Raw genomic sequence first — 17,500 nt, 5'->3', positions numbered from 1 at the left:
CTGTATTTTCGTATGAATCTATGAATGAAAAAGTAAAACATTCCTACATCTAGTGACTTCTCCTCCCCACCACAGACCCATTGCTAGTATCCAGACAGCCTCTTTGTTTTAAAACAGAGTTCTGGTCTTAAAAAGGTCTTAAAGTCTTATGTAACTTGTTGAAACCCGCAGGAACCCTCTGAAATATTTCCTAATGCAGCCATTGTATTTGAAACATTTACATGGTTATGTTTACATTTAGCTGACACTTTTATCCAAAGCGACTTACAAGTTGTGTACAACACGTCAGCAGGAGGGGTACACCTCTGGCAGCTAAGGGTAAGTGGTATTGAGTGCATAGTAGTATAGACATATTAGCGTAGTAGTATAGGCAAGGCATAGTTAGGGGTGTAAAGTACTTGAGTAATTGTACTTCGTTACAATACTTAAGTACTGTTTTTGGGGATTTGGACTTTACTCTATTATTAGGTTTGTATACTTCTACTTCTACTTTTACTACTTTTAAAAAACATACTTTTTACTCCTTACATTTAAAATGCAGACCTACAAAGTACAAATCTTGCAGGTCCAACCATTTTAATTAGTATTTGTTTCTCTGGCCGAACTAACGTTATTAAACCTGCGGCCACGCTTTATTTAAAAACAGCTAATCAAATCCCCATCAATGGAAAATTAACCCGCCCATACCCATGCTGATTGGTCCTTGTGCAAGACTAGAAAGAGGGGATCTTTGATTAAACACCTGCCACATCAGAAGAATAGACTTGTCAGAAAAAAAGTTTTTACTTTTACTTTTTAGTACTTAAGTACATTGAAAAGTAGAAACTTTTTGACTTTTACTCAAGTGTGTTTTTAGCCAGATACTCTTGACTTTTACTTGAGTACGATTTTGAGACGGTACCCATACTTTCACTTAAGTATAATTTCTGGGTACTTTTTACACCCCTGGGCATAGTACATAGTAGTATAGACATAGTAGCGAAGTATGTACCTAATAGTAAAACACATCAAAAGGGGAAACAACCCTGTTGTCTCCCCAAGGATATTGCAGACCTGATTTTCTTTAATTAGAGACTCGTATTATCCAAAGCCAGTTGAACAGACAAACATCTGAAAATAGATGAGACAGTTACACAGTCTCTATTCCCCCTCTGCATCATTCTCATGACTGAAGATGGTTGGCCTCATCACATGGATGGTATTGTGTCTTACATAATGTGGGGATTTGGAACTGCAGCAGTTAAAACTAGGGATGGGTACCGAATTCGGTACTTTTGAGGTACCGAACCGAAACACGTCGGTACTACCGAGTATCGAATCAAGTGAGAAACCGAAAAAAAAATATATATATATATATTTTTTATTAATTTTTTTTTTTTTACTTTTTTTTTTTTTTTTTTTTTTACTTTTTTCTTTTCATGTCAACGTTCACACGCACAATATATGCTTACCTAGGATTTCACTTGATTCAACAACAAAGCAGTCGGAGCAATGACAAGCCGAAAACTGTCGAAATTGTAGTTATTTGAAGTTTGGATTTTTTTACGACTGAGGTAATAATTAATAATTTCTTAAGACTAAAGTACCGAAAAAAGGTACCGTTGGGTACCGGTATCGATTCACATGTACCGGTATCGGTTCAAATGTGAAAGGTACCCATCCCTAGTTAAAACCCATGCATCCTAACTCCGTTCAGTGGCTAGAGAGCTGCGCGGAGAGGAGCACCACCACTTCAAAGACAAGCCAGTGGAAGTCGAGCCCCCTGTGCTGGGAACAATGCTTTTTGAGGGGGGGAGTTGAGAACCATCTTTTAGAATGTGTGTGGGGGTGGGGTTCTGAAAACTGTTGAGGGAATGTGTGGACTAAGCACAACCGGTCTTTGATGCTGACATTAATAAACAAAGCTTGTGTGTTACTGTTTAATATGACTGCACACTAGATGTCGAGATTGTGTATCTGCAATGTTTTCCATATACAGTCGAGTCCATAAATATTTGGACTTTTGACACAATTTTCAAAATTTTGGCTCTGTACACAATGGACGAGAAATTAAACCAGATGTGCCCCCATCATTTTATAGGACCAAAGGTAATTGGACAATCTTGACGATCATAAGTCAATTTGTCACTTTTAATACTTGGTTGCAAATCCTTTGTAGTCACTTGCTGACGGCCTGAAGTCTAGAACCCATAGACATCAGCAGGCACTGTTTTGTCCCTGGTGATGCTCTGACCGGTCTCTACTGCAATTGTCGTCTGAAATGCATGCTGAATTATTCAGGTGATTGACTTGGTCACTGCATAACATTCTACTTCTTTGCCTTAAACTCTTAAGTTGCTTTCGCACCATGCTTCGGGTCATTGTCCATGTGCACTGTGAAGCACCATCCGATTATCTCTGAAGCATTTGGCTGAATATGAGCTAATGATATTGCCAAATTCAAATCCATTGTGGTGTACAGAGCCAAAATGATGAAGATTGTATTGATGTCCAAATATTATGGACCTGGCTGCACATTGTTCGTGGCACCCATTGTATCAGGCAGGCCCACCACGAATGGATTTCTCAACTGATTAAAGACGCACAGTGCTTAGTGTGTTTTGCAGATACACTTTTCGCTGAACTCTCACCACTGCCTGCCACAACTACCAGCAACCTTAGGATCTGTGAGATCCACGTAGCCTGTTTGAGCTGTAATGTTACTGCTTTAGATCAGTGCTTCTCCATTTTAGTTACTGGTGCTTTGTAGGGGTGCGAGTCACCAGGTGCCCCACAATTCGATATTATCACCATACTAGAGTCACAAAAATATTGTTATGTTATCTATCTTTTTCTGGTGCTTTGTGACAACGTGATTTTATTGCCCCACATGCACGGTTTGAAATGAATGGCAATTAAAGCTGCTTTAGGGACAGTAGATCAAAAAGAATTCATATACAACCACATTTTCTCGATTTGGGACTGTTCCTCTTCAATTCTGGGTGGATAAAAATAAAGTTGACCCGAGGTGTTGACATCTTTGAATGTTGATGACTGGTTTTTAATGTATTGCTAACCGGCAGTTTGTTTTCTCTCCTCTGTGCAGGTGCTGGCCTGGTTTGAGGAGGGAGAGTCGACCATTACAGCGTTTGTGGAGCCTTTCGTTATTCTGCTGATTCTCATAGCCAACGCCATCGTGGGAGTCTGGCAGGTAAACAGACCTTTTTACCAGCCTTTTGGTGTCAAAGGATGTGCTTATAGGTTTATCCTTATATGGAAAAATCAAGCCATATTCTGAAACAAAATTCTTGATGGATGTTTTTCCTACTTTGCATAAACGATTCCCTGGCACAATAAAAATGTATCTATCAGGGAATTCTGGCGATACTTTGCTAAATAACACCAAAGTGCTCAGATAGGTAGGTACAAAATACAGAAAGTGGATACCGTAATTCCTCTAATAGTAACCGGTATTCAATTAAAAACCGGGTCTCCATTAATGACCGGGTGCGCTGTTGAGCTAAGCAATTATAAGCCGGCCTCCTAATACAAGCCGGGTTTCATGTATATTAGAGGAATTACGGTATTTCCCTCAACGGATTTACCATAGGCAATATATTTTGTTATTGTTGTTATATGCTGGCCTGGCTGTGCAGTAAATACCATATAATGGTATGGTGTTAATGTTTACCAAGAGAGTAAGCCTACCTCAGAATTGTATAAAACGAAGTTATTATTATTATTATTATTATTATTATTATTTATTATTATTATTATTATTATTATTATTATTATTATTATTATTATTATTATTATTATTATTATTATTATTATTATTATTATTATTATACCAGTATTGTGATTGCACTATTTTACTTTATTTTACTTTTTTTGACCACCTGTAATTGCACTGTTTACTACCGTATTTCATACAGTACTTGGTTTCAATAAATTAACCGGGTTCAAACTGACACAAAATGTTGATTTATTCATTATGATCGGTTTGAAAATTAGAAATATAGGCCTCTCTCTTATACATGCCTCCTCCTAATACAAGCCTGGTATCCGCTACAGTTGAAACAAATACAAGCCGGGGTTACTATTAGAGGATTTACGGTATCTGTTACACTTGGGTGAGGAATAGAAAGACGTAAAAAATTTACCAGAAGGAATTTTTCTTTCACTGGTGTAATGACAAGGTTATTTCTGGGTCACTCAAGTGACTCACAACTGTCATTGGCTTGTGATTGGCTACTGAGCTCGTTCCCCCAGATGGGAAGAGGCAGTGATTGGATACAGAGAAAAGCGCTTGGGAGCGATCCCCACGGCAGCTTTCTGGCCAGCCAGTGAAACGCCCACCCAGCCCACGACTGATCCACACAACTTCTGGGAAGTGAAATGCCATAAACGAAACAGCCAAAAATAGATGCTCAAGAATTTAGCCTCTGCTGTTCTTTTCATCTCTATGATTTACTGCATTAAGGGGGTGGGATCCGCTGCACAAATGAGATGAAATTACTTGATAACTACTTTGTGGTAACATGCTGTGTAGGTTTGGGTTCCAAGTTAGTAAATAAATATCATCAAATCTTTTTTTCTGCTTCTCTTTCTACATATAACCACAGCCTCAACCCCAATTGTTCAATATTTATTCTATTATAGTTATTTATGAATTCATTATCTTACAGCATGCTGACAGAATACTCTGTTACTGCAATAAAAGCAATGCCACACATTCTTTACCTACGAATTTGTACCCCTACCCCATTCCTGAATAATTACCTAAGAATTCAAAATAAATATTCAATAAATGATTTGAAAGGATTTGGAGTCGATGAGCAGATTCAATACTGGATTCAGATTTGATAAAATGCTTTCAAACCCCAACTCTAATGCTGTGGCAGTGACAGTGTTAATGAGTGGTAAATGCTGGCTAGGAGCCCAGTAATATAGTTGAGTGGATATGGATCGGTAGAAGTTGTACAGCAATGTTTTTCTTGTCAGAATTGACCAACACACTTGTGATTTCTATGAAAGTGCTGCATTACAGTAAATTAAGAAGTTAAAAAATTTGTTTAACTAAAAATAAGGAAACCGTAGAACACTTTGGCTTTAGTCCAGCATCTGTCTTTTCAGACTTTGTTGGTGTTGTCATTGCGGGCAGATTTTCATCTTGTGTTCACAAGAGAAACGTCTTGTGTGACCCTGCAGGATTGATCAACTTAATTAGGATAACGCGTCCACGGCACAGTTGACAAATGCACTCATCCAAGGAAACTCATTGATCAGCACTCCTCGGCTCGTGCTTTAGAGGGACATGCATCCAGGGTGGTTTTATTAGACTCCAGGGCAACGTGTGTGTATGGCATGCCGTGCAGATCTTCTTGGATCAGCACAAGAGCACTAGATGAAATGAGTCGCAGCACATTTAAAACTATGATCCTCTCCAGTAAAGTGTTCTATATCGTCAACGTCCATCGTTGTATTCATCCTCCTTATCCTTCCAAAGCCTTTGATCTCGGCTTTTTTCAGTGGTCCGGCAGTGTTTTGTCTAAATCCGTTCAGCAGTAGCAGATCTCCACTACCGGAAGATTTACTGTGCGCTCCTAGGAAAGTCTGAAAATATTAGATTTTTTTTTCATTCACGTATATATGTTTAAGGAAACCAACAAACCGTTATAATCTTACACATACCGGTACATGTGAAAAGATACGTTAAAATATATATATTTTTTCATAAAAATTTATTATCTCGATTTTTTTTCTTTCTCATAGCTACGAGTAATCGAGAGTAATCGAGCAATCGATTACTCATGCCCATCCCTAGTCGCCGTATCAGACTGTGATGCAGTTGGTGAGTGTGCTTTCTATGGTGCACCGGTAAAAGTTCACCAGAATCTGAGGACACAGTTGGGCTTTGCTCAGTCTCCTTAGGAAGAGGAGATGCTGGTGAGCCTTCTTGACCAGTGACATGGTGTTGAGGGTCCAAGTGAGGTCCTCGGGGATGAGGTCATTGGACATCTGTCTCGGGGCTTCTTCATTGTGCCAACTGGACTCAGATTACCTCTATAGGACATCTGTCTCAGGTCTTCATTGTGCCAACTGGACTCAGATTACCTCTATAGGACATCTGTCTCAGGTCTTCTTCATTGTGCTAACTGGACTCAGATTGCTGCTACAGGACATCTGTCTCGGGGTGGGTGGGTGTGTGTCTCTCTCACTCACCCTGGTTGTGCTGAGAGGCAACAAGCTTAGCCCAGCTGACCCCGTCTCCCCAGATGTTCTTCTTTACAGACTCTGGTCATTGGTAGTGGGCAAAAAACCAGCTGAAGGCCACATTCTGGAATTTTCCCACACTACTCGAACAGGGGTTCCCAAAGTCAGGTCTGGGGACTCTCGAGGAACATTGAATGGTTATTGGGGGTGTTTGTCAGCAAAATTAGGAATCTCTTAATATTTGTTTTCATTTACTAGAATTTGGAATGTTGAGAGAATATGTAAGGATGATTACCTATGGACATAGGTTTCACTGTCACCATCGCCCCGCATAGTGTAGAGTTATGCAACTCTGTACATAATCTGAAGACAAAATCTTCCTTGATGAGCCTAATGCCTCCTCTATTTGAGTCCCTCCCTTGACATGTTTGACACGTTCGGAAACCCATGTACTAGAAAATGGCAGTGGCTACTTTTAGAGTTCCACTTCCAGTTTTAGAGATGGTGTCTTTCTTGTGAGAGAAGATGTCGGAGCTGGCATGTGAAACTAGAGGTGCTAGGTTGGGGGTGGGGGCTATTAGATTGTGAAAGCTTCCAGATCTGGATAGCGCTCCCCATCCAGGCTGACGATAGACAGGCTTCCCATCGGAGCCCTCAGGGTAGAGCGAGACCGACTCTTATACATTTCTCTCTTCCTTTTTCTCAGTCACTCTGGAACCCAGGCTGTCCCAGTTTTCTTCTCTGCAGCTATTTCGGTCACCATTCATTAGCCTAAGTGGCCTGGGAAGACCTCTAGCTGGTCGCCGCCCACTGACCACGTCTAACCTCCACGCTCCTCTTGGTCCTTTCTATGCCTTTCTGCCTCTTGTGTTTCCCTCGAGTCCTCACTGGCCCTGAAGAGTTAAAGCATTGATTCCTCAGGGGAAGTGTTATTGATTTGTCAGTGTACACCTCGATGATGGGCAGGCAGCAGGGGACATGCACACACAAACACCCTGGAGCAGGTCTCGTTGCTGGGCACAGTGGCTCCTTACTAGCCTGGAAGCCAGTCTTTCGCGAAATTATTTTTCTACTTTTGTGATACAGATTGGCCTTCCTTGTATATATCCACATCGATTTTCAAAAATTGCAATGAAATCGGGTGCCAAATCGGGGACAGCGTTCTAACTGCTGTTCTTATTGGTTCCCTTAGTTGATTAAATACAGGCCGCTGCTGGCAAACGGTAATGGTGTTTCCTGATCAGTAACGTTAGTAGAATAAACAATGAGTGGTAACGTTAGTAGAATAAACACAATGAGCGGTAACGTTAGTAGAATAAACACTGAGCGGTAACGTTAGTAGAATAAACACAATGAGCGGAAACGTTAGTAGAATAAACACAATGAGCGGTAACGTTAGTAGAATAATGTGTAATGGTAATGGTAATGTTAGACCTCCAGAAGGCATTTGATTCAGTGGATCACAACATCCTGTTAATGAAGCTTAGGGCCCTAGGCTTTAATGAGGCAGCTCAGAAATTGATTGGTTCCTACCTAACAGGGAGACAACAGGTGGTAGATATAAACGGAGTACTCTCCAGTCCTCGGACAGTAGAGTGCGGGGTCCCGCAAGGGAGTGTTTTGGGTCCGCTCCTCTTTCTCCTGTATATAAATGACCTGAAAGCAGCTTGCTCATGTGACCTTTTTTTATACACAGATGACTCTGCCTACTAGTGTCTCACAAAGACAAACAAGTGGTTGAGCAGACATTGAGTGTAGAACTAGAGAAGGTTAGCGACTGGCTAGGCCACAACAAGCTGTCCCTCCACGTGGGGAAGACTGAGTCCATTTTATTCGGGTCAAAGGTCAGGCTCAGAAAATCGCCAGGTTTTAACATTAGAATAGGAGATACTGTTCTCACAGACAAAACATCTGTGAAATATCTCGGTTGCGTCCTGGAAAACAGCTTATCAGGGGAAAGCATGGCTCACCAAGCACTTACAAAGATAAATAACAGGACTAGATACCTAGCCAGAATCTCTCATTTTTTTAGATCAGTCAGCGATGAAGATTCTTGCTGGAGCTCTCATACAGTGTCACTATGACTATGCGTGTGGCTCCTGGTACAACAGTGCCCCCAAAAGTCAGAAAATAAAACTACAGACATCGCAAAACAAGCTAATCAGGGTAGGGCTGGGCGATATGGCCTCTAAATGATATTGCGATATTTTTTGGCCATATCGCGATACACGATATATATCGCGATATTTTGACATTTCCTCTAAAGCACTTAAAAATGCTTGATTTAACCCTTTGATGCATACAGTCATGCCAATATGATGATTATAATAAGTCCCTGCAACATATGTTTGCATTATTAAACCATGAAGATGCTTTAAAAAATAATTTAATGAAAATGTACTAAGAGTAGTCTACTGACACACTAATAAAAAAGTGTATTTACATCTAAGACAATTTATATAAAAACTCTTGGGTGGCTCTTGGGTGACTTTTACACAGTACTGTGTTTTCTATCCACTTTAGCCAAACACAGACATATATATATATATATACACACTACTGTGAGAAAATAATAATCACACACAAAGGTATAATAGCTTATAGCAGACTTAATGATTTTAGAATATTTCAGATAATGAAATTAAATGTTTATCCAGTTAGTATTTATACTGTCTGTAACGTTTGGCTACTGAATGTAGAGAGCGAGAGAGAGAGAGAGGGGGCGAGAATGAACAAGAGAGCCAGCCCCCCCCCCCTCGGGTTTTGTTCTAGGTTCGCGTTTTGATCGTCTAAGCTGCCGTAGGTGATGACGTCACACTCTAATGTAAACAGGAAGAGATGGAGACACACAGAGATGGAAATTGGATGATATACAGAAACGAATAACCAATAAATATGAAGTATGTTTAAACTTCTGTTATCAAGCGTTGTCAATATAACCCACCCCCTTTCCTCATGAATGGAACTAGTCTTGTGGAGTCCGCTTTGACCGTTTTCCAGGGTTAGCAGCTATCGCTAGTTAGCTTAGCATAATCCTAATGATACCTTGGTTAGCAGCTACCGTTAGCTCATTGCTCGTGTCAATTAAATTGCATGTTATTAAAGGTCCGCCATTGTCTGTCTAATGAAATTACAACCGCAACATTATATCGCACTGTACAGCCCTGACTACACTAACGTTAGCCTATAGCTCCGCCGTCCCTGCTACACTCGGGACCGGTACACTAACGTTAGCCTATAGCTCCGCCGTCCCTTCTCGAGGAAAGCACTGTGAGTGTCTCTCGGCCGCGGGCGGCGCCATATAAACTAATACTCGATGTTCGCGATATAGTACAGTACTACATCTCGGGTAGAACAATCCGCGATACATCGAGTATACTCGATATATCGCCCACCCCTAAATCAGGGTAATACTAAGGCTACCTGCCCGAACCCACCTTGACCCATCTCACTTTGAGATCATGATATGGCTTAAGGTGGAAGACAGAGTAAACCAGATAGGGATGTGCCTAGTTCACAGAATAGTGCACGGGGTAGTGCCAGTGTACTTTAACAACTACTTCAACCGAATCAGAGACACCCACGCATACCAAACTAGGCGCAGCTCAACTGACTTTGTGCCAGTCAGATTCAGGAGCTGTATGGGGAAGGAGTCTTTTCTGTATTCAGCAGCTGTCTATTGGAATAGTCTGCCCAGTGAACTGAAAATCATAGACAATGCCGTTAGATTCAAGTCCAGCCTGAAGACATGGCTCAAAAGGGACTACACTTGACCTAGACTCTTAGCTTAAGGCACCCTTGCATGTTGTAAGAGTCTGTATGTATATAAATGTTAAATGGTATATGTGATGTGTTTTGTATGATGCATGTTTTAAGCATCACACTCCCCCACCCCCCTACAAGGACCACAATGGAAAATAAGCTCTGAGCTTTTTTGTGTTCATCCTTGGCAGTATATCCCGACTGTGCTCTTCTGTCACATGTTTATTTTTATATTGTCAAATAAAGTCATTCATTCATTCATTCATAAACACAATGAGCGGTAACGTTATTAGAATAAACACTGAGTGGTAACGTTAGTAGAATAAACACAATGACCGGTAACAAATGAGCCTGGCTACCAGGCTAGCTCCTTACACCCTCCTTGTGGATGGCAGCACAAGATTTAAAGACCCTCTGTAAATAATGTCCAAATGTCTCACTGCAACAGGGCTGACTACAGCAAAAGCATTGCAGAGGGATGGAGATGGCAGCATGGGATTAGCTATTTTCTCTATACTGACTAATGATATAAATTTCTCTGGATGATACCAGGCTAAAACAGGGTATCATTCTGTGAAGAAGATGGATATACATTTCCTCTATCCAGCTGTAAAATAGCCTAGCTTAACACAATGTTATCTGAGTGGATACCGACCACTAGTCTAGATTAACTCCGGGAGAGGTGTTTTTGGCCAAAAACTAGGCTAGCTTGTCCGTATCTGTGCTAGGTTAGCTTGCAGCCAGATGGCTTTCTCCAGAATGCACAGAGAGGAAATTGATGATTATCTTCTTGTCTGACTCTGGAGAAGATGTTAAGTACATTTCCCTTAATGTTGCCGTGTTTCTTTTTTTAAAGTCAGTTTTTCAGGACTAGCGGGCATTCACAAAGCAGTTGAGGCATCATCTAGGTTTTTCTTGGAGTCCACAATCCAATGTGCACAACGCTCCTCTTCTGTGGTCACAGGTGGCCTGCTGTAATGCGGATGCCTTCTAGCCACTACCCTTGGGTCTTTGGCAAAACCATATCGCTGCCCCATATATTAGCATATTACATTGACAACTCATATCCATGCAAGAACCTGAGGGAAACATACAAATGTCATATCGAGCAGGAAGAACATGCTGATGTAAGGACTGCCGCGTCACTGGGATGTTGCTAGCTAGCTAGCTAAGCTGCACTAACATTAGTTGGTTAGGACAGTAATGGCTAGAAGGTATCTACATTACAGCCGGCTACCTCTGACCGCAGAAGAACACCATTCTGTGGCGCGTTGCACTCTGGACTCCTAAAGAAACGTTATGAATGACTACCATTAAAAAAAAATATATATTAATAATAATAATAAAAAAAAAAAAAAAAACGTTTCACATTAACATCCACTCATCTTCTAAATTAGCTTCCCATGGGTTTCATGGGTTCTAGGATCATGAAACTCACTCGGCATATAAAGGACCCGTTTTGGACCCGTCGACTTTAAATTCAGATCATCATTTTTAGAGAAACAGTCACATTTGGGTATTACTGTTTTGGTCCAACAACTGTGTTATGCTAATATATATAGGGAGGGACTGTATTGAAAACTACCTGGCTTAATAAATCCAGGTATTGGATAGGCAAATAATGTGCATTATTCTTGTAAAAATTATTTAAATAAGATGCAGATTCAGAAATTGGATAACATTTTTATTTCCAGAGGGAAAGGATATTTATTATAATTACCTGAATGATAAATTATTATTCAGGCCTGGCATGTTATGTTTTCTTACTTGTGCCTTTAGACTGTGCATAGATTCCAAATATATATATATTTGTAATGGAGCATTATTGACGGTATATTTGATGGAGCTGTTTGTCTATGCTAGATAGATGGATGTGGTCTGCTAACGCATAACGCTAACTGATTGTCTGCATATGTCTTGCTGACCTCTTCCTTGGGGCCATGGAACCCCCCCACCACCACCACCCGTACCAGGTCCTCAGTTTTGTTTGTTTTTGAGCCAGAGGAGGACGGATGACCTTTATCATCCTGCTAAATGTGGGTTTTCTCTTGGGACTAAGGGGCCTAGCCAAAGTACTTGATTTAAACAAACATTTATCTTTTTAAGACTAGTAGACGCAGATTGTGACTTCAATACTTGTGTAATGCGAATATAAACATGCCTGAGGTGACAGTGATTTGTATCAACACTAGAGACGCCTTCAAGAATGACATCTTCAGAATGTTATTTATCCATGAGTCACTTTTGACAACAACATGGCTTGTTTCACAGACTTGAGGCTAATTCAGGGTTTTCGTCATCAAATTATCACCAGAGTTACAATGGAGGTGTCTCCGGTCCAGGCGCAGGCCACAGAGGCTGCCCGGCGGAGATAACGCACACCTGCCCAAAAGTATGCCCCAGGCACTGTAATTGGCCTACTTGCCTCTGCTGCTTGTCAGAACTACACAGATCTATGAATGCTCACAACCCTGCCTACACCGTAGACAAGATATTTAATTTAATTGCAAACCTTTATTTCAACTCGTGAGACAGAGGTTACCCTCATTTACATCCATGACGAACTGGCAAAACAAAAACTGTTTTTGGCGACATTTGATTGCAGAACCAAGTTTTGGCCTATTAATTTCAAATTTGCTCTGTAAGCACCCCAATGCATGTAAATTAGCTGAACTGTTGATCTTCAGATCAAATAACTGCCCGTAGGTTTAAAGGAATATGCCAATATTATGGGGAATATGCTTACCCTTTTCTCCAGAGTCAGACAAGAAGTAGGATGCCAATTCCCCCTCTGTTCAGTAGAAAGCTAGCCTAGCTTAGCACAAATTAATGGAAGCGGATACGGACCAGCTAGCCTAGTGGTCCGTATCTGCTTTCATTCATTTGTGCTAGGCTAGCTTGCAGCCTGATGACTTTCTACTGAATGCACAGAGGACTGTAAGCACCTTTCCCATAATGTTGGCGTGTTCCTTTTTAAAATGAAGAATTCCATACCTAGGGGGTCGTAGTTCAAGTTTCAATTTATTTGTCACATATAAGGTGAAAATGCTTGGTTCTGTATGACTCTCGTGGAAGTGTGCTTCAAGTAAAATAATAAAGACCAAACACTACACAAAATATACAATACTAAAATGTACAAAAGTTTGGAGTGACTTTTTTTTTTCAAACTCTGGTTTCCAACAAACGGGGGTCCTTGGTAGGTATGGAATTTGTGGAAAATCCGAGAATTTTCAGAAGGTTGTATTCTAGACGAGGACATTCTGGGAGTTTTATAAATTATTTTGGGTGGGCAAATGGAATATCTGGAAATGAATAAAGTGGTCACTTTACATGAATCTTCCAGAGTGTATTTTACAACTTGTTTAAGGCCCCGTTTAGACGAGCGTTTTGTGAACAGAAACCGCAAAAGTCATCTTGCGGTTTCACTTTAAATTTTACGTTTAGACGAGCGTTTTGGGATGGAATTCTGCGTGCAGACGACGCTGTAACGACTCGAGACGACGGAGCCCCACTGTCACACGATTGGCGCATATGTCACATGACGTGCTGTGAAGACCCGCCCTACTCTGCCTCTGATTCGCAGACTGTGGATGGGGAATGTGATTGCACCAAAGCAGAGTCACTCAGACAGTGGGTCCACTCACGCCGCGGGACAGATTCTTGTGTATTTAACCCTTTCACTGCCACACGACAGCCGGTTGTGTGATAGTAAAGGGTTAACCTTCTGTCGTGTGGCAGTGAAAGGGTTAAAAGTACTGCCAATGTAGCCTTCAGGTGATCTCCGTTGATATAAGTCAGACATACTTGCTTTGTTTACGTCTCGGCTACTGGCGCATACCTGCTACCTGTGACGTAAGCAGTACGCGCGACCAGAGCCGTGACAACCCTTTCGTCATCGTTTTATCAGATTTATACGTTTTAACAGTTTAGACGAGAGCGCAAAGCTTTTGCGTTTCTAGGAATTCCACCCTGGAAGGTAGTCTCACTTTTTTGCGGTTTCACCCCGTAAAAACGCTGTTTCCGTATAAACGAAAGGCACATCCGAAAAAATATTTTTGCGGATTCACCTGCTAGCGTTTCCGTCTAAACGGGGCCTAAGTTGTAGAGCCTAAATGGCCACTTTTCCACACATGATGTGGAAACCAAACTACATCCTTTTAGAACCGTTTAACTGAGCCTAACCGCCACATAAACAAAGGAATTAAAATGTTCCGACTGTCATGGAACAGTTATGTGTAAAAAATAAAATAAATGAGCAATTACCCACGTAGAGAAGGTCTCATTGTAATTCACACACAAAGCTCCTTCTCGGCTAGATAACACACACCTCCTGCTGGTACAGTGTGGCTCTGTCTGATGCTTTACAGCTCTGTTGTATTGTCTTGTAAATGTCTGCCCAGCCAATGCCCTGGGGGGTGGGGGTACGGTCGGGTCATTAACTACAGTAGAAGGAAACAAAGCCAGTATGGGTAGTGCTGTAGTAGAGGCCCTCCCTGATGAATATAGATGGCTAGGGGCTGTTTCTGAAGTCCTTTTTGAAGTCAAGGCAACGGAGTCTCACTACAGCCTTTGATAAGTCCCTGCTACCTTGTAACTCTAGCCCTCTTCAACCACCATCATCACCACCATTAATGACATTTTGTACATGTTCCTTTCCTCTGAGAAAGACGAGACCGAGCAGGGCTTGAGTCCTGTCTTGGCCTCTCCTCTCCTGTCTTGGCCTGTCCTGGCCTCTCCTCTCCTGTCCTGGCTTCTCCTCATGTCCTGTCCTCTCCTGTCTTGGCCTGTCCTGGCCTCTCCTGTCTTGTCCTGTCCTGGCTTCTCCTCATGTCTTGGCCTGTCCTGTCCTCTCCTGTCTTGGCCTCTCCTCTCCTGTCTTGTCCTGTCCTGGCTTCTCCTCATGTCTTGGCCTGTCCTGGCCTCTCCTGTCTTGGCCTGTCCTGGCCTCTCCTCTCCTGTCTTGGCCTGTCCTGTCCTGGCCTCTCCTCATGTCTTGGCCTCTCCTGTCTTGGCCTGTCCTCTCCTGTCCTGGCCTGTCCTCTCCTGTCCTGGCCAGTGGAGTCCTGCCTGCCAGGGTGCTGGTCCCGCAGGGAGCCCTCTGAGACAGAAAGGTCAGCTGTACCACAACACAATGCTAATGGTGGGCAACCAGAGAGGAAGGGAGAGGGTTTGGAGAGTGGGAGAGAGGAAAGGTTGCCTTATCTGATGGAATATACTGACGTCATACGGCGGGTACCATAGTAGCACTGTGGAATGATCCTGAAGGGGCTTGTTTTGATAACCTCTGATATGGAGCTCATGTAACAAAGTGTAATATTGTTTTTGTTGATTGTGATATATTTGTTTGGTTGGCTCTTGCATTTATGTTTCTAAATTATCTGTTCAATTGAGTTAAAGGGGAACTGCACCTATTTAAAGAATGTGTACATACCGCTGCTGGTGGGACAAAACCTCCTAACCCCCTTTTTTTTTCTTTTTTTTTTAATAATCAACTCAGTAGATCATCCTCCATGTGTGTGTGGTTTTACAAAGTCTACACAATGGGAAAGCATTAAACCAATCATCTGTTTAAACCTCGTAACTCTATTCGCCCTCAAATCTGTGTTCGTTTTTTTCATCTGCTGAAAAGTTGGGTTTTTGGAGTTATGAGGTTTTGTCCCGCCAGCAGCGATACTTTTCTGGTCTAAGATGGTCCAAAAATGTTAGTGAAAACGAACAACTCTCTCCTAAAAGCTAAAACTCTGAAGCTGCTCCATAGACGATGAATTGGAAAATATGCAAGTATAAAAATATGTAATATAAGATGACACTGAGAGCACCCAGAGTATATTATGTGTACATTTGCTGTTTCAGAACTGAGAACACTACTTTAGAATACCGGTAAAGGTAATTTGGGTATTAACCCTTTCACTGCCACACAACAGAAGGTTAACCCTTTACTATCACACAACCGACGGCGATGCTCCATCATTAGCGCTGCATCCGCATTCTTCACTTTGGGTGGTGTTCCCCTTTAATTTCCTCAGTCTACACTGATTATGTAAAGGACTTTTGTTGTTATTGTGTTACAGGAACTCTGAGCGTATCAAAGTGGAGACTTGTTGATTCATCAAGTAAATGGATGGACAGCATTCATATAAGTGCTTTACAACTTATGCCTCACACTCACACATTCACACACAGATGGCGGAGGCAACCATGCAAGGTGCCGACCTGCTCATGGGGAGCAGTTGGGGGTTAAGTGTCTTGCTCAAGGACACTTCAACACGCTGCCCGGGAGGAGCCAGAATCGAACCGAGAACCTTCTGATTACCAGACAACCGCTCTACCTCTTGAGCCACAGTATTCCCGGTTATTGCTATCCGCCAAAACCCTTCATATCGGTGGATCGCTTTTTTCTCACCCCTCTCCGTTCTTTCTTTTCAGGAGAGAAATGCGGAGAACGCCATCGAGGCGCTGAAGGAGTATGAACCGGAGATTGGCAAGGTGTACCGCCAGGACAGGAAGTCTGTCCAGAGGATCAAGGCCAGGGACATTATGCCTGGCGACATCGTGGAGGTGGCAGGTAAGATCCCTGACTGAAGGACTACTGTTTGAAACGGTGGCAGACACGGTAGAGGAGCTGTGTGTCTTTAGCCCAGGTGCAGGAGAAAAGTACACATGAAGACTGAAGGAAATGGATATCCACACACTTGATCACATGAATACACAAGCAACGTTTCAACCCATCAGGCAGAATGGCACAGACAAACTCATGTGAATTTTATTTGAGGGTGGATTTTCCCTTTTTAAGGCCGAGAAGGGGATCAAAGCTGCTCCTGCTCGCCGCTTGTCAGACTGTCACGACCAATAAACCGAGGCATGTCTAACTGGTGCAGATGCCACCCGGGAGGTGGCCTACTAATTGACATTTCCAATGTGTCTCCGACAACACAGACGTACAAGGACGTCCTCTTTTATCCAGGCTTTTGGTAGTTCATGTTAGGGCTGGGCGATATGGCCAAAAACGTTATCGCGATAAAATGATACAATTATTTTCATATAACTTGATATCGATAATTATCGTCGATATAATGTCTGTCAAGTTTAATTAACTTATGCCCGGCGGCGATGGACGGGCTATTAATAGCATAGATATATATAATAGACTTGTTTTGCTGCTGCGAATGTTGATGTCGTCATCAGTCCGCGCACGTTAGCAGTTAGCTGACAAGCAGAGTATCTCATGACAATGTACTAAATATTACCCTAAAATACTCTCTTCCGCCCCAATATATTGAAACGACGTCCACTGTATACCCCACACTACTATAAACGTGGCCTCAGAATTCACGCCACACATACTCGGCACGTAAATATATAAAATAGCGCCGTGCAAGCTAGTTATCCTAGCCAGCCTGTTGTTTCTAAGCGGTGTATTCCATGACAATATACTAAATATTACCCTAAAATACTCTCTTCCGCCCCAATATATTGAAACGGCGTCCACTGTATACCCCACACTACTATAAACGTGGCCTCAGAATTCACGCCACACACATAC

At 42.1% G+C, this 17,500-nt stretch overlaps 1 protein-coding gene across 2 annotated transcripts in view; it reads left to right on the top strand.

The window, feature by feature from the left end:
* The window catches only part of LOC311237502 (sarcoplasmic/endoplasmic reticulum calcium ATPase 2), a 109,341-nt gene that overhangs the window by 6,111 nt on the left and 85,730 nt on the right, over positions 1 to 17,500 (top strand). For both annotated transcript variants that reach the window (XM_084325422.1, XM_084325421.1), the window contains exons 4-5: positions 3,086 to 3,190; positions 16,384 to 16,522. In XM_084325422.1, the coding sequence (XP_084181548.1) occupies positions 3,086 to 3,190; positions 16,384 to 16,522 (244 nt within the window). The remainder of the gene's footprint in view (positions 1 to 3,085; positions 3,191 to 16,383; positions 16,523 to 17,500) is intronic.

This window comes from Notolepis coatsorum (genome assembly GCF_963971535.1).
Source record: "Notolepis coatsorum genome assembly, chromosome: 11".
In the NCBI taxonomy this organism is placed as follows: Eukaryota; Metazoa; Chordata; class Actinopteri; order Aulopiformes; family Paralepididae; genus Notolepis; species Notolepis coatsorum.
The sequence above is the reverse complement of the archived record's forward strand: the minus strand, read 5'-3'. Positions and strand labels throughout refer to the sequence as shown.